Source organism: Engystomops pustulosus, chromosome 10 (assembly GCF_040894005.1).
Source record: "Engystomops pustulosus chromosome 10, aEngPut4.maternal, whole genome shotgun sequence".
Classification (NCBI taxonomy): domain Eukaryota; kingdom Metazoa; phylum Chordata; class Amphibia; order Anura; family Leptodactylidae; genus Engystomops; species Engystomops pustulosus.
In genome coordinates this window covers 35,342,297-35,360,902 of record NC_092420.1, presented here as the reverse complement: position 1 = coordinate 35,360,902, position 18,606 = coordinate 35,342,297, and the positions used below count along the sequence as shown (strand labels likewise).

The window sequence follows — 18,606 nt, the reverse complement described above, 5'->3', positions numbered from 1 at the left end:
AATAAAGGAACATCTCAGCACATCTAGTTCGGCAAGGAGTATAATAATGGGGAGGACCTCTTATTTAGTCAGATTGACTTTCTAACCAGAGAAAAAAAACATATAAGTCCAGGAGCTCATGTAAGTTGGAGAGACTGACAGAAGGATTGGACAGAGTGAGCAGGAGATCTTCTACAAAAAGTGATACATTGAATTGAGTTTTATGGACACCTACATTAATTTTTTTCTATAAATTATATTTATAACTATGTATAGACCAAAACTATTATAGTAATTGTAGTATAGTAATTGACTGTTAACAGAGCTCAGTGTACATAACACACCTAAAAGTTAGTAAAATGTAAAATCCCCAAATAATCTTTTCTTGTGGCTGGTTGCAAATTAATGTATTCAGCCAAAAGTTCATACAGCGATCAGTCATGTATCACAGCTGGTTAAATTTTTATGTCTATGCCCAACTTAACGCTCCATGAAAGTGGAGCTTCACTTTAGCTGCCAGGAGAGGTAATAAGATAGTTTGTCTATTTCCACTGATCACAGCCAAGCATGGTTTTCTATTCATTAGGCTTAAAGGGACACATTTTTTGCAGACAACTTTTTTTTAAAGCTAAACAGATGAAATTTCAAATAAAAGAGGAAAGGACATTTCATACCCCTGAGGGGACTAGTAGTTTAGTGGGGTAAAAACTGCTGACAGGTTCCCTTTAAGTGAATGGACGTTCATCCTGATGTATTCCCCATTCTTGTGATGTAATAAGGGGCATTTCTGATTTCACAAAGGGGAAATGTGATGCCATGAAGGTCATTGTAAAGTAACAACTTGGATATTTTAATGCCATAGTGGGCATTTTGATGTCATAATATAAAATTGTGATATTACAGTAGGGCATTGTCCTGTCGTAAAGGGGCATCTTAATGTCACAATGGTGGCATTGTGCTCTCACAAGAGGAAATAATGATGTCACAAGGAGCAATGTTATGAGATAAGATAATCCTTTACTAGTCCCACAGTGGAAAATTAAAAGTGTTATAGCAGCAGAAAGGGTACAGCATAAACGATGACAGAACAATATTAGAGATAGATGAACAAAAGAAAAAATCATTTAAAAAAAGACAAAAAAAAAAGACAAGCAATGATCAGCAGTCTGCTATTCAGTCTGTGGATGGGACCTGCAGGGACTGGTTAGGTGGTGCGCACAGGTTACTTCCATTTGGGCCTTGTTGTTGAACAACCTGATTGCAGCGGGAGCAGTGGTGTAACAAGACCCCAGTACAAACTTACAATTGGGGCCCCCATATAATTAAACAGACATAAGCACACATACACTACATATGCATAACACATTACCATATATACTCTACACACATTATATATATGCTACACGTACAAATACACACACACCATATAAGAAACACTCAAATATAGGTGCACATAAATATATATCCTCACACCAATACCCACAAACCTGTACAATTCTAATAATACTGCAGTAATAAATACACTACATACATAAATATATACCAGCAGGAAACATACTGCACATTACTATATAGTGCCAAAAAATGGCTGCACACCAGGGGCTGCCATAAAGGAGATATAGAGATCACTTACAGTATATACTCGTGTAGAAGCCGAATTTTTCAGCACAAGAAATGTGCTGAAAAACCTCACCCTCCGGTGACCGGACCACTGATGGCGGCTCCCGATCCCCAGCGCCAGCTCCCGATCGCCCGTCGGCAGCTCCCGTTCCCTGGCGAGGGCTCCCGATCCTGCTGTTAAGTACATTAAAAAAATAAACTTAATACTCACCTTCCGGCGATACTCACCCCCGATACTCAGTGCCTGCTCTCGATCCCCGGCGGCGGCTTTTGTCTTCTTTCTTTCGTCATCATAGTGTGCTGCGGCGTGGAGATCGCATGGACGGCTAGAGAAGAAAGAAGACAGAAGCCGCCGACAGGGATCGGGAGCCGCCGCCGGGGAGCAGGAGCCGCTGTCGAGAATCGGGGGTGTGTATCACCAGAAGGTGAGTATTAAGTTTATTTTTTTAATGTGCTTAACATACGGGGGCTGGCTGTATACTATATGGGACTGGCTAGCTGTATGCTACTTGGGGCTGGCTGTATACTACACCCTCGGCTTATACTTGAGTCAATAGGTTTTCCCAGTTTTTGATGGTAAAATTAGGGGTCTCGGCTTATACTCGGGTCAGCTTATACTCGAGTATATACAGTACTATATAACTCAATTTTAGCTCCAATCTTCTACCTGTGATCTGTCCTGGTCTTCATCTTGGTGGCTCCTCACAGATGACGGTTCTTCTTCTCCATCAGTTACAGAAATTTGATAACTTCTCCAGTTGCGACTTACCGCTACAGAATTCACCACAAGATGTCTTCAGCACCAGGCACTTACAGTATACAGTATAATCACTTACAGTATGATGACACATAAGATTAAAACTCTTGTAATTGTTTTTATAAGGCACCTACTAACTGTTGTACGGCAACGACATCCTCTCATTAATTTATGTTTACTCCTATTCATTATTATTTAGCAAAGCACTACCCCTCCCCATTAATTTACATGTAACCCTGCACCACACCATTATGTAAAGTAGCAGAGTAGCCCCCACCAATCTATATGTTGTCATAACTGTCCCAAGTAACTAGTATGTAGCATAGCAGCCCCTCTTACTAATTAATTTAGTTAGCACACTTATAAGCATAAATATTCCGTCAGCCTCCAATTGTCCATCAGTCTACCATTATTATACAGTCCAGGAGCCCCCCTTATAGTATACCATCCAGGAGGCCCATCCCTATAATATACAGTTGCCCCCCTACCCCCCACCATTTTAATATTCCAACCTTAATATTCCAGAAAGGAGTCTTCTATTATATTGTCCAGGTGCCAATTATTCCCGGTCCCCTCTTATAATATACCAGGAGCCATTATCCCCCCCCTATTACATACCAGTAGTTATTATTACTCCCCCCACTCCCCTTATTAGATAACAGTAGCCACTATCCCCCCCCCCCTTATTACATACCAGGAAACATTATTATATCCCCCACTCCCTTTATTACATACAGGGAGCCATTATTACCCCTGACCCTTTATTACATACTAGAAGCCATTACTACTGTCCCACCCGCTTATTACATACTAGGACCCATTTTCATCCCCACCAGCCTCCTTATTGCTCACCAGGAGCCATTATTATCCCCCCACCACCACCATATTACATACGAGGAGCCATTATTAACCCTCCCACCCCCTCATTACATACTTGGAGCTATTATGATATCATAATATTTTGATCATAATGGCCATTGTGATGTCATAAAGAGAAATAGTGATATTATTAAAAGGATTCTGATGTTCTGATGTCATAATAGAGCATTGTGATCTCAGAATGGGGGCATTGTAGTATCATAATGTGCACTGTGATGTTACAGTATGACAATGTGATTAATGTCATTAAGAGACATTGCGCATTTTAAAATCACACTGGGGGGCTGTGATCTCATAATTTGGCATTCTAGTGACACAATGGACATTGTAATGTCATGGAGGAAATTTGTGATGTCATAAAGCAGCATTATGATGTAACAAAGGGTCTTGTGATGTCATAGAAGTGAAAGATATTCTCAAGATTGGTATTTTGATGTCATAATGGGCATTGTGATGACTTAGGGCAGTGATTTTCAACCTTTTTTGAGCCGCGGCACACTTTTTATACTTAGAAAATCCTGGGGCGCACCACCAACCAAAATAGCACAAAATGAGACTAAAACAGTCATATTATACATATAGTTAATAATATAGATTCTAAATTTATTTTACTCACTCATTGTGAAACCTGGGCCTGTTTCGATAAACACAAAAGGGATATCCTGGCAGGAACAGTTCTCAGTTTCTCCCTGCTTTTAGTATATGGTGCTGATTATTATGTGGCTCATATACTGCAAAATAAAGGGGTACAATGAGAAGTACTATGGCCATGAGGCCAGAGTACAAGTGCCAGCTCATATACTCAGCATATGAGCTGGTACTTGTAGTACTCCAGCCTCATGACTATAGTATTTCTCATTTTACATTTCTCATTGTTATATGCAGTATACTGCTGGAGTACTAAAAGTACCAGCTCATATGCTGAGTATTCTGCCAACAGTTCATATACTCAGGCAAAAGCTCATATAGTCAGCATTATTGGTGGGCATTACCTTGGCGTTGGGCAAATGCGTGAGTCTCCCCGCTCTCAGGATGATGCGCCGGCCTCAGTGACGTCATTTTGTTGTGCGAGGTTCAAAGCTTGCGCATGTGTTATTGTACACGTCTCCTACATTGTAAGAAGCCGTGACTGCGCATTGCCGGGAAACAAAACACAGGGGGCACCATAGTTTGGGGAACTTTCCCCGCGGCACACCCGACCATGTGTCGCGGCACACTGGTTGAAAATCACTGACTTAGGGGTATAGTGATGTCACAATCCCATTAACAACAAGATTAGGTGTGGGTGTTTCAGGACAAATATAGCTATAGGGGCTTATTGTGATAATGAGGCATCTCTACTACTACTGCGGCTTGTAACACACGTGTGAACATAGCCGTGCAGGTGCCGGCTGAGATGCGGCTGCTCTGGGGCATGTGACATTACAGGTGGGTTAGGTAGGTGACCGCCGTGTAGATAAGCGCCGGCAGGTGCACAGTCCAGTGACCTAGTTTGCGGGGTCACAGCGATAATCGCTATACAATCACATAGAGCAGCTGATGGCGCCGGTCAGCTGACACGTGACTCAGCACATTACGCAATCCGCGGTGACGCGCAGGCCCCGCCCCTCCTCGCACTTCCGTAATCCACTTGGTGGTCACCGAGCAGAGAGCGGCCCCGGAGACATGGCGCTCAATAAGAACCACTCCCAGAACGGCGGCGTTATTGTCAACAATGGCGAGAGGTCAGTGTCCTCCCTGCGTCACCTTGTAGGCCTGTGTGCGAGTGCAGCGGTTATAGCCATGGTGGAACTACAACTCCCAGCAGGCCTTGTGTCCAGCCCCTGAGTCCCGCAAGCCAACACATGGAACAAGTTGTTCTGGGATATGTAGTAACATCCGGCTGCCACTTGTTACCTGATAGAAGTGTTAGTAAACAAGTGAGGAGCGGGCATGTACAACTACATCCCCATCATCCACTCTGGCATGATAATGGTGCCCATCAGGTAGTCAGTGTAAGAGGCTGATGCCAGGAGTCCCCTTCTGTCTCATAAACGTATTAACATGAAGTCTGTGGGATGAATCTGCGCTGGTGCAGGTGTACACCGTGACAGTATATGGCTGTCACATACCCTGGCTCTTCAATGTCTCGGCCCCATCACTGATATCATTGTCTTTGCAGTTTTGCGTATCACGCACAGTGCCCGCCAGCTGCTTTTGTGTAGCCTTAGAAAAGATGTCTCTGAAGTGTAACATTATGCTGAATAGAAGAATTAGACAATAGATGTGTCAGGTGACGTGTGTGGTCCCTCTATGTGATGACAGCTGTCTCACCCCGGCAGCTTTACTAGAATATACTGCCATCTGTGCTAGGGAAGCGCGGTGCAGCCTCCTCTCCTGACTGTTTCCTGGAGAAAGGCTGGCACTGCCCCAACCCAATGCCACCTCTTTTTAGAGATCAGGCTCAGTGGCCAACCCTTACCAGCGGGATTTGGGGGATGCAAGGTGTCTTAGTCTATTGGCTCCAGGAGGTTTTTTCTCCTTATATGCCGAGTGCTGAGTCACATGTCAGATGACCTGCGCCATCAGCTGCTCTATGTGATTGTATAGGGATTATCCTTGTGCCTCGCCTCCGAATCTGGCTTAATAAAAAGTCTGTTAACCAAAATGTTGCCATGACTTCAATCTCGGCTCCAATGGACTAGCCAAAGTCATGGCGACATTTTGGTTCAGAGACTTTTTTTTTTTTAAGCCAGATTCGGGGGAGAAGGTGTGTGAGTGTTTTGCGGAACAACTTGAACCGAAATTGTACTAATCTGTGCCATCACCTCAACCTGCTAGCCCTTGATTTGACGGATTTCTACAGCACCCTTCAAAAATTGTGTGTGCTGTGGCATTCCAGCTCTATACATCCAGGTTGGAGAACCTTTATAGCAAGTGGGGAAGCACTGACTCTGATTTTCTGATCTGTTTTAGGTTATATTCACACTGCCGTTGCCCGCCCATACCGTACTGTAGCGGGCAACGGCAGTGCACGGGGAGAGGTGAGCGCAGCTTACCCCCGCCCCTCTCCATAGGAAGTAATGGCACACGGCGCCGTATTAGGGCAAAAGATAGGACAGGTCCTATCTTTTTCCGGGTACGGAGCGGTACGGTGCTGCACCGTACCGCTCCCGTAGGGTGCCGTGCGCCCATTGACATCTATGGAGGACGTGTATCGGCCGTATATACGTCCTCCATACGTTAGTGTGAATGTAGCCTAACAGTCCCACACAGGTAACATAAGTAAGGGAGATCATCATTCTACCTGTCCCGTACTGTCTTATTTTGTTCATATGTGTACCCCATGATTTATTAAACGCTGCATAATATAATGGCTATATGAAGCTGAGTGATGATGACTGGCAACTCCTCCTATAGGACTATTGTCCTGTGCAGTTTTTACTACATATCATGTTTTTACTACAAGACTGTAGTTCCACTGGAACAAAGTGACTGAACGATAACTATGATGCTGTGAGTCTGACCCCGCACAGCACTCAGTCTAGGAAGTATTGTTGATATACAGTCTGTATCTCACTTATTCAGCACAGGTGACCACAACTCTGAGGATACATCTGCACATATGGTATTGCTATAGTTTTGCAGAGCAGTTGTAGTATATGTTGCTTTATAGTGCAGGTTGCAGAAGAATTGATAGATCCACATCAAATACTAACAGCATGAAGATTTTGATATTGCTAGTAGCCGCAGTGGTACTAATGAACATACCCATCAGGGGGTTTTCAGACTATACTTAGAATAGGTCATAAATATCTGATTGATGAGGCCCGGATATCTGGCTAATCAGCTGTTAGAGCAGACTTCATGGGTCTGAGGAGAGCCGTGGCCCCTACCACGTTCTCACAGTGTGATATATGTTATGGCCCAGCGTCTATTGTGGCTCCGCCCCCTTCAGTGTTTCTGATCTGTTGGCTGATCCCTAGTGTCCATAGTTTTCCTGTCTGTTCCATGCAGTGGTTGCCAGCTGTTGTGGCAGTGTGCCCTGTAAAGGTGCAACCGTGCACCATACCACGGCGCCAGTGTACCGTCAAGGTGTAACCGTGCACCATACCACGGCGCCAGTGTACCGTAAAGGTGTAACCGTGCACCATACCACGGCGCCAGTAAGGTGTAACCGTGCACCATACCACGGCGCCAGTGCACCATAAAGGTGTAACAGTGCACCATACCAGGGTGACAGTGCAGCATAAAGGTGTAACAGTGCACTATACCGGGGTGGCAGTGTACCATAAAGGTGTAACCTAGCACCATACCACAACGCCAGTGCGCCATAAAGGGGTAACAGTGCACTATAACAGGGCAGCAGTGCGCCATAAAGGGGTAACAGTGCACTATACCAGGGGTGGCGGTATACCATAAAGGTGTTACGGTGCACTATACCAGGGTGGCAGTGCAGAATAATGGTGTATCAGTGTAGCATGGTCCTGATATGCTGAGAAGGATATCAGGAACACATGATACGGTGTCACGAGGGTGGAACGCTCTGCTTGGAGGGTAAATACAGAAGGTGATTGAGTTACTGTAGGAGATTAGGAGAACATATTCTTGTGTATTCTTGACAATCCATTTATAATGTACCGTACTAATGTGCATATTTCTTTGCGTCTAGTATCCTGAAAATATGCAAAGATGTGGAGCTCTCTTTCAGCGATATGGCTCATAAGACTGAGGCTTTCAAGGGCACAAAAAAGGGGTTGCTATACCTCACCCCATACAGGGTAAGTCTAGAGCTGGACCTTTTTGTTTTAATACAAGGGGCTTTTTAAAATGTCTCATTTTTTTTTTTCAAACAATAGGCCCCAAGTAGGATAAAAAAAAAAAATGAAAATCCTGTACTGTCCTCAGTCCTCAGCCGTGGTTTATCGCAGTCACCCCCAGCCTCTGTTTGTATAAGGAGGCTACACGGTGATGTTACGTTGATACAGAATGTATGTGGTGTTAATGTGACGTCACAGCTGAGCCCCTTAATACCTACAGAAGACAAACAGTGACTGGAGGAGCCCACTGGACCAGAGGCAAGGTACTAGGTGTATGTATGCCGCATTGCAAATGAAACCTGACCATTGTTGTTCTATTTTTCAGGTAATCTTTGTTAGCAAGGGGAAGGATGCCATGATGTCCTTCATGATGCCTTTCTACCTTGTGAAGGGATGCTCCATAGAACAACCAGTCTTCTCTGCCAACTACATAAAAGGCACTATAAGCTCAGAAGCCAATGGTAGGGAAGTTACAGAAGCTTTCCATTTGTTATGTGTTTATTGCTGCACCGCTTCAACTTTTATCACAGTGATGGGTTTGGTGTCTGCACAAAAATGATATAACACATTGGACATGAGAGATGACCATCTACTGCTCAATCACAAACTTAAAGGGGTTTTCCAACAAAGCAAGTTAGGCCCTATCCACAGGATGGGGCCTAACTTGCTGTTCGGTGGGGTCTCACTGGTGTCACACCCCCTAGATAATTCATCTTTGTTTTTCAACTTTTACAGTTTCCTTTTATGTTACTGCAGGTGGTTGGGAAGGGCAGGCATCATTCAAGCTCACTTTTAACAGTGGCGGAGCCATAGAATTTGGACAGCAAATGTTTAAGTTGGCAACCAATGGTATGTTGTTTTTTTTTCTTGTACAGACAATTTGGGATAGTTGCATTTATAGCTTTCTTCTCTGGAAATATGTTATTTCATCATTAATCCTGGATGTGTACATACCACAGCATCTTGAGTGTCTTTAGGCCCCATGCAGCCTACAAACAATGCACTGTGTCGTGGCATTAGCGGTCCAGCAGACATGGGGCTACATTGCTTACCTCACCCATGTAGATAGGAAGAGACAGACCTATGGTGACCTGCATGCATTGCACCGTGAACGTGTCCAGTAGAAGAGCCTTTCCACACGGTCGTGGACTGCTGCTAACATATTTATTTAGTGATGAGATTTTAATTTTTTGCTATAAATGTACTGCATTTGATCTTTGTTATTTATACTTTCGTATTCATATATAAATATGATAATTTGAATTATTTTTTGTTAGCTTCCAGACCACCACAAGTTCCTAACCCTGGTTATGGATACACACCTGCACCCATGCCAGGGGCTTATGGTCCTGGAGGATTCCCCCCTGCACCTGGAGGATATGCTCCAGCCCCTCCTGCAGGTCCATACCCCTATGCTCCACCAGCTATGAATGGATATGGTCCAGCACCACAGCCCATGGGTTATCCATACGCTGCACCAACAGGTATGTATATATAAAAAAAAAAGTGGTTTGGCACAATATTCTGATTCATCATGAATAATACTGTGGTCCAGAGATCCCCTGTGAAAGCGAAAGCTTTGCATGCATGTTGTTTTGCACATCAGCCACAGATGGCAAAGTATAGCTGGAGAAGAGACTGTGATGTACATTTGTGATGTAGAAATCTAAAATAATCTTAAGGATGGGCAACCCGTATTCTATAATTGTTGAAAACCCACTGAAGGTTTTTTTTTGTTTGTTTATTTTTTTTACACAAAGGACTAGGTTAATCTGAACACTTTCTACTGTTTTTTTTGTTTGTGTTAGGTCCTGGTATGTATCCTCCACCACCTGAGATGAATCCCATGTACATGGCACCCCCACCACCTTATCCAGGTCCACCTTATTCTGGAGCCCCAGCTCCTCCTGTCTCCCAGGCATGGACAGAACCTGGTATGCCAGGTAAGAATGTATTCAGTAGGAAAAGTACTCAATGGTTCTCCAACAGCCATCTTGGAAGTTACTACATTAAAATCACAAAGCTCAGACCTGTTGTACAGGGTGGAATGATAGGAAGCAGAGCTCCTATACAGTGTCATTGATTTATTCACCATTCGTGAAAACGATGCAACGTTTCAGCCCCTCGTGGAGCCATTTTCACGTGAAAATTGAGGGGCTAAAACGTTGGAGATGAAAACTTTATTGGAATTCTGATTCCTTTTGATTCTTCATTTGTGGTTTGCATGCGCCTTGGAGCTGGGTTTGTTTGAGGCAAACTACTTCTGGACAACGATCTATGGTTGTCACAGTGCTGCATCTTCTCTGTTATTGTTGTATTCATATTCTACGACCTTTTGCCGCTCCGCATCATACTAGTATAGTGCGGAGTCTGGCTAATAACGTTCCATGCCGTTCTAGTACATTGGGGACCCAATTGTTTAGCTTTGCAACGGAGCTGAGTGGGAAACGTTGTTGGCAGCGGCTCTGATTTGTGGGTGTTAACCCTTTGAATTCCACTGTCATTGTTTAAATGGTTGCAGGGAGGTTCCTTGCTTGATCGGCGCCCCCCCCCCCCGCAGTGGTTTCCGGGGGTGCCGATTGTTGCCAGTGGTCTGAGCTAAGACCCCAGGGCTGCCCAAAGTAAATGCGTGTAAGGTCCTGTTACAAACGGGACCTTACAGGCAGTGTGTCAGACTATACATCAGTATTGCAGGGTATTATAATGAACAAGCAATTAAACAAATGCTTGTTCTTGTCCCAAAGTGGGACAAGTAAAAAATGAGTGGAAAAGGTTTTAAATACGGTAATAAATGAATCAAAAAGCCCCGTTACATTACTTGCATATACAATAAAAAAGTGAAAATCTCCATACAAACCCCACATATGTAGTATTGCCACGTCCGTAATGACTCGTACAGTAAAACAAAATCATTGTTATACACGCACGATATACGCCGTAAATTTTACTTTTTTTTTTTTTTTTTTTTAACACCAAAAATTTATGATTTTTACCTATTTTGTCCCACATAAAAAAAGTAAAAGTGATCAAAAAACCTTCCCTTGTGCGCCTCGCTGTACGCCCCTACAACAAGTAACGTCCACATGTGGGGTGTCTCGGGAGAACTTGCAAAACAAATTTTTGAATGGGTTTTCTCTTTTGTGAAGGTGTACATTTTGGGGATAAAAGAACGTATTACTAACCAAATCGAACAATTCCTAAATTTCACCTCCATATTGATTTAATTATTATGAAGATCTCAAGGGGTTAACACAAGCTGTTAGTTTGAGGGGTGCAAATTTGAAAATGGGTTGATTATATAGGGGTTTTTAATATTATTATATATTTCAAATTTCATTAAAAATAGTAATGACACTCAAAAAAACTATTCTGAAATGTCCTTGTAAATATACAGAAAACCGATGTTCAATTTGTAAGCTGCGTGAACATCCAAATTATCCAGACATGTTAAAAAAATTATTAAAACTTAAAGCAGACATATAGGAAATGTTATTTAGCAACTATTTTAGGTGGTAAAACTATCTGCCGGAAACAAGATACCATATATACTCAAGTATTAGTCGACCCGAGTGAGTACATATATATATATGAAAGACTCAAGTATAAGCTGAGTTAGGTTTTTCTTCAGCGCATTTTTTAAAGAAAAAACGCAAAACTTATCATCCAAAATTTACCACTAAAAGGAAGTACAACATGTAATGAAAAAAAACAATCTAAAAAATTGCTTTGATAAATTTCAAAAGCTATAACCATATAAAGCAACACAATAAATGGGGCTGCGTCCTGAAGGGGATAAGGGTTTGTCCAGCTTCCATTGTGCTGAGATGGTAAAGAGCCGATGAATTCTGTAGTCTCTTCACTTCCTGCCAAGCATACATTGTATAGAGGCTGTGCTTCGTATCAGGGCTGGCTCCAGGTTTTAGTAGGCCCCTGGACAGTAGAGCCTCAGTGGGCCCGTTTGCAGTGAACTAGTGTGGCAGCATTAAATACACATAAACTACAGCCACTTATAGGGTGTTTTTTTTATATATTTATACAGAAATGTTCTACAGACATACTGTACATTTACCAGTGTTTAATAGCTCCATCCCCAGAAATTTCCTGCACCTTCCCACACAGTATACAGGGTCCCTAGCTCCTGAAGTGCCCTGGCACCACAACTACCATTGTGCCCATCCTGCCCTCCCCTAGCACGGAGAGACCGGAGCCGCCATAGTGCCGACCACGAGGCAATCATCATCATCATCATCATCAGTAAACAATCCCCCATACCTGACAGCCCTGTAACAGGGGAAAGAGAAGGAGCCACAGGGAACCCCACAGAAATAACACCCTGGCTGAGGAGGGAAGGAGAAGGGGCAGATGGAGACCGCTTAACCCCTGCTGCATCACCCTGCATTAACCCCCAGCAGCCCATACCTCTGAGATCGGAGCTCTCTGACACGCTGAAGACAAGTTTTCTGCCACCTGCTGGTCATTTTTAGGTACTGCATTTGATCCTGCGTCTTATACTCCAGTGCGCCTTATATATGAACCTAGATGTCTTAGCAGGCATTTATCAGAGGTGCGCCTTATAGGCCGAAAAATATGGTGTGTGTGTATATATATATATATCCCCTATAAATTATATACAGTCCCCATGACAGAGCAAACGGTGCTCCATAACGTACTATTATGTCATGGAATGCTAGTGTTAGTACAAACAATCCCCCTGGGGCCAAGGCCAGCAACAGATTTGCACATGCAACCTATGACTACAGCGCCCAGCATTTTCTGGAGGTGAGGGGAGAGCAGGGGAGCCTTGCTGGACTACAACTGCGAGCATGTTCTAGAGGAGAGGAGGTGTGCAGGGGAGGTCTGGAGGATTACAACTCTCAGCATGTACTGGAGCGAGGTGAGGACTAGTTCCTGCGGGACTACAATTCTCAATGTCCTCCATAAGAGTGAGAGGTGTGACTCCTGCTAGACTACAAATCCCAGCATGTCCTGGAGACGAGAGGGGGGTCCGGCTGCTGCAGGACTGCAACGCCCTGCAGATCATGGAAAGAGGGGGAAGACCAGGGGAAAAAACAATTTCCAAAATGCTGCAGGACTTTTAGCATGCCCCAGACGCAGAGACTCTTTGGAAGCTGTAGTTTTATAACCCAGCAAAATCCTTCCTCCTCATATCTCCTAATACTTTACTCCCTCTCATTACCCGTTATGTGGGAGCCTCTATCGCCCCCGTCATCCAGATGATGTCTCCCTTGGCCACTCCTATAGACAGCAGCCTGGACTATCACTCCAGATATGTGACTGGATCACTAGCCAATCACAAAGGAGTATTAGAGTTGTAGGTGTTGAAGGCACCAATCACAGCTAGAGATTGGCTGTGCAGAAGGGCGTGTCTGATGGTTGGGTGATGTTATATGCGGACGTAGTAGCCTCACGGTCCAAAATGAGCAGCATGTGTAATGTACATTCGATCCCAGACTGGCGCCAGCATCCATCCCCTTGTCAGCCTTGGTGAGGGGCTGTGTGTAGCGTGGGCCCCTCTGTCATCGATAGGCCCTGGGGTATGCCAGGTGCTGGCGCCGGCCTTGCTTAGTATTGCCCTAGTCCCATTTGCTTAGCCCAAAACGGACTGGCCACCTTCTCATTAACGTTTTGAATATTCTGCCTCAAGATTTATTTCAAGGCCCCGGTCCGTGTAGTTACAAATCTGCTATTATGCCTTTCACATGGTGGAGCTCTCAGAACATCATGTGACACAGGGGCATCATGTGACTGCCTCGTCTGCAAGTGGTCACGATGTTGCCCTTACAGCTGTGGCAAATTGTTCTGGCTAGCACAGGCTGAATACTATGAGAGATAAGTTTGACTGTGCTCTGTTCTGGAAACAAGAGCAGCACACATCTAGCTTGGTTTCACATGAGCTTGTGAACAAGCCAATCACATGATGCTCCTACAGACCCCATTACATGAATGAGCGGGGTCATAAGGTGTTCTTCACTGCTCTTCCATGGTGTAGACACTGTAGCAAATTATTACAGCAAGCATAATACATACACTTATAGACTTCCTAGGTCAGTTTGGGAAATTTAATTAGTTTTGTGGCCGAATTTTCAAAATTTTAATGAAAAGGTGGTCACCCTTTTAAATTCGCTTTCAGGGGTTTTGACATTAATTATGTCTATTTCATATCCAAAGTGACCAGAGGGTTGTACTCCCACCAGCCTCTTATTAATAACCTAATCATAGGCTGGATCATAAGTAGTTTTGAAAAACACCTTTAATAGAATTAGAAACTGCAGAAACTTACAACCTGTATTCTTCCAGATGTGATGAGTAGTTGCTATACTTTATCAAGTGTAAAGTAAGAAAGGGCCGTGTATGTCTTATCTTGTGTTATTGAGCAATATATTTGTGTTTTTTAGGAGGTGGCAAAGCCGCAGAAGCTGCATCCAGCGCATATTACAATCCTGCAAATCCTCACAATGTCTACATGCCCATGGTGAGTGCTGGGGACATAAACCAATGCTATTATGGATGACATCTTTTTAAAGGAAACCTGTTGCAGGAGATGAGCAGATCGCTGCATACAACATTTATTTTTTGCCAAATTCCAGTATAACTTATCACTTATTTAACCCCTTACACATTTTTTTTTTAAACTTGTTTTATTAAAAATTGAGTTACAGACAATATACAACGGACTCTGTTAGCCATTAACCGAAACACACAACAACCGGTGACAGGTGCAGCAATACAGAAGTATAATACATTAATCATAAGCTGTGGTTGGTATATTTCCTGACATAAGTTCAGCAAACACATAGTTATGATTTCCCATATTAGCAGGTCCCTACTGTCCCATGGTGCTCAATTGATTACTAAATGAAGAAACTGAGTATTGTGTTAAGGGTGAATCACACCACCTTCCCGACACCGTTTGAAATTTATCTGGGCCTCCTCTGCTTTTGTATAACTCCCTGTTAAAGGGAATAATGGAGTTTACTAGTTATTTCCACATAGACAGTCGGAGTACGTGGGGCCGTCCACCTAAATGCGAATTTCTTCCTTACCAAGAAAATCTGGTAATCTCCCTAGTAAGCATATCTCGGGTGCCATGGGGACTGGCTCCTCTATAATGGACAGCAGGGAAATAGTCGAGTCCCACGATGATTGGGCAACAGGGCAAGTCCATACCATGTGCCAGAAATCTGCATATGGGGCTCTGTAGCGGATGTATTCTGGTGTGGGTTTGCGTCCCATTTTATGTAATCACGCTGGGGTAAGATGGCACTGGTGGGTGACAAACAGTTGTATCATTTAATTATTGGCTGAGGGGGAAACCCTCTAACGGGGACTCGAAGCCTGCTTCATACATTTCCTCAATGAGTGAAGGAATTGGGCCACGGCCTTAATGTCTTCCTTACACATTGTTGAGATTAGTAGTCCAGTGGCTGGTCCTTCTTGGAGATGGCCCCCTCCTGTTTGCACATACATGCACCAAGGCCTTTATAGAGTAGGACCACCCAGCCACATACACATGAATAGTTTCTATATTCATCTGCTCAGTCCCTCCTGCTTTATTCCCTACTGTCTACACATTGCTTTTTCAAAATGACTCGTTCCCTTATGGTGATCAAGCTTTGTCTAAAATTTTTACTTATTTTACAACATTTTTACTTTCTTTTTAGGAGCGTCCTCCTCCATATGCGCCTACAGATGACAAGAAGACAAATTAGGATGGCATGTCACTGATAGTATCTTTATGTCCTTTTTAAGTATCAGTTCTCTATTGGCCAGGCCTGCTGTTGGTAACAGTAGCAGGTATCAATAAATGACTCCAGTATTAGTATCCCTTCAAGAGAACACTGAACTATTTATAACTATAAGGAGTTTTTTGGGAACTAGAAAGGCTTATTACTACTGTGTATTCATTAAAGGGGCTTTCCAGGCTGCAAACATTCATAACCTATCCATTGAATAGGTCCTTATCTCAGATGCTGATTCACAGATATTAAAACCTCTGTTCTATGTATATTGGTCTGAAACAAGTCACAGTTGCAGTAATGTGGTCAATCACCACAATGGGAATGGAATTACTATTTCTTTTACCATTCTCTGCTGAAGTATCTGTGGGGTGTTGCCCCCCCCCCCCCCCCCCAATCTGATGAAGTGACCTGTTATTGGTTCATCAATATATTCATCCTAGAAAACCCTTTTAAGGTCCATATAAATCTGAAAATATTGAGGTTTTTATTCTTCTTGTATTAATAATCCATGCATGTATTAATACTCCATACAAACACCTTGGGGGCCAGACAAATTGTGGAAAATATAAAGCCGGTCTCCTCTTTGGACCGACTTGTAGTGTGCCCGCTAAGCTCCCTATGGAGAGAGGAGGGGTGATGAGCATTTGTCCACCTCCCATTGCCCGGTGAAGCACATGGTAATTTACATGGAGCCTAAGATTGTATGGTTTATTAGACATATTTTCTTTCTTTTTGTTTTATTTTATAGCATTATAACTTGGTTAAGAGAAGACTGATAATACTTCAGATAGAGGGAGACAACTCCTTCTCGAAGTAAATATATGCACATAACACTATGGCCTGAGATAGAAAACAGTGAATTGTATCCTTATCACAACTTGTAACACAACATATTTTTGTACAGAAGTTAGAAAAAAGTTAATTTCAGACACAGAACATGGCATCCTATTACTTAGAGGTGTGAACCCTTTACCTACTGTGTGTTTATTTATATTTTACATTCTTAATTTCTACTGTATATACCTAGACTGTAAGATTTATGTATAAAATGTAGAGTGGTAGTCAGTGGCTTGGGTGTACACAGGACATATAGGACATCTACCATCAGATTACCTGATTACTTTAGCATCAGGCTTCACCGTTATAACTCAGCCACGTCCTGGGAGCTGGTGACATCACCTCCTCTCTTGCGCTGGCCAGCAAGTCAGCAGCGCAGGGAATGTTATCCCCGCATATGCAGGAGATTTTCACATTCTCTGCTCTTCGTCTTGCTGGCCAGGGCAATATTTGAAAAGAGGCGGTTATGTCACCAGCATTCAGAATGCGTCTGGCATCAACCCAGGGAATGAATAAATTGTGTAACGGTGGAGGCTAATTTGAATATCTTGTACACTTATTTTTTCCGAAATGCGGCCATGCAAAGTTATAAGTAATTAACTCCCCGTCTCATTCCGGAGTGTACCAAGCTTAATCAAAAATCATCTGCTATCAGGTAATCGGATGTTAGATCTGCTTTAAGCAAATATGAAACGATTGTTACTATAGCGGGGCAGTTTTAGAAGCCTGTACTTTGGACCCCTACAGGATTTCTTTTCAGACTTTTGTAAAAAGAAAAAAAAAATATTGTAAAGATATTATTGCTGGATGGACCTAAAACATAAAAAAATAAACTTTAATTCATATTTTCTGGAGTCTTGTGTCTCTTCCCACTTTGTATTTTGCTGTATGATATCACTGCTTTCAATCCTGTTGGGGATGTCCCATCACGTTGTAAAAACAGCTATTGCTGCAGGATGTATTTTAATCTTTGGTATAGGGAACCAGGAGGTCAGCAAAATTAGAAGGGCAAGTATGTTTTTTTTTTTTTTTGTTTTTGTTTTCATGCATTTAAACCCAAAAACAAAAAGTCCACTTCTTTTCAAAATGCAAAAATGACCCCAAAATAACTTGTGTAACTTGTGTAGGAAGTCATCTCAAATATTTATCCAAAGAAAGATCAAAAAAAAGCAAAGAGCAAGAGTTGGTGAAATGATGAATGGAATGGTGAATGATGGTAAATTATGAGCATATGCACAAACAACCACTAGAGGTCACTATGATATTAAAAAAATATTGGTCTACGAAAGGCAAGGATGGCAATGGAAAGCTTGCTGCTGTTTCTTCGTATGACCCGATGCAGCAAACTATTGTATTAAATGAAAGTGGTTACCAAACACAGGTGGTGTAGTGATGTGCGCCCCAACACGCATTTCTTAAATGTCTCTAACTATATTTTAAATGTTTGGAAAGATACTTGAACCACAGGTGTTTTCTATGAATAGATGGAAATGAGTGACATGGCGCCCCTCTAAGATAGTCCAGTAGAGCAAATAAGGTGCCAACACCCATATATGTAAGTAGAGGCTTTCCTGTATAGGCAGCCATGCAGCCAGATCTGTGTATGCACAGGAATTTAGAGTGGCCGATGCTGCCTCTGGTGTGGCCCAACATCCTCTCTCAACCCTGAAAGGCTGAGAAATCCTTCTTACTCACCCCCATGGAGAAGAGTTCAGTCAGCCAGCAGAACTGCCTCTTATTAGATATAAGCACAGAACATAACAGGAGTATATTGGGCCAGTAGCCAGACCAGACAGCGTAAATATAGAGACAGAAAATATACAATTTAGATATTTAACTTAAGAGGAGCACTATAAACAAGTAATATATACACATTGGAGATCAAAATTAGAGAATGGTGTAATTACTTGTTGTTGTGTTTTTCAGAAATAATGTAACGTATGTAGATCAACATTGAAAGGATTTTTTTTCCTTC

At 42.8% G+C, this 18,606-nt stretch overlaps 1 protein-coding gene and 1 long non-coding RNA gene across 2 annotated transcripts; one reads left to right on the top strand and one right to left on the bottom strand.

Annotated features, from left to right (window-relative positions):
• Positions 1–3,295: 3,295 nt before the first annotated feature.
• On the bottom strand, positions 3,296–4,849 carry LOC140104907 (uncharacterized). Its single transcript, XR_011850448.1, has 3 exons — positions 4,228–4,849; positions 3,852–3,966; positions 3,296–3,753 (listed from the first exon to the last, which is right to left on the bottom strand). It is a non-coding gene; the product is annotated as an uncharacterized lncRNA (long non-coding RNA).
• WBP2NL (WBP2 N-terminal like) lies at positions 4,825–17,485 on the top strand. Its single transcript, XM_072128689.1, has 8 exons — positions 4,825–4,959; positions 7,887–7,995; positions 8,360–8,495; positions 8,791–8,883; positions 9,312–9,518; positions 9,843–9,977; positions 14,451–14,527; positions 15,717–17,485. Exons 1-8 carry the CDS (start codon positions 4,901–4,903, stop codon positions 15,762–15,764), a joined length of 864 nt encoding a protein of 287 aa, XP_071984790.1. The 5' UTR covers positions 4,825–4,900; the 3' UTR covers positions 15,765–17,485.
• Positions 17,486–18,606: the final 1,121 nt, after the last annotated feature.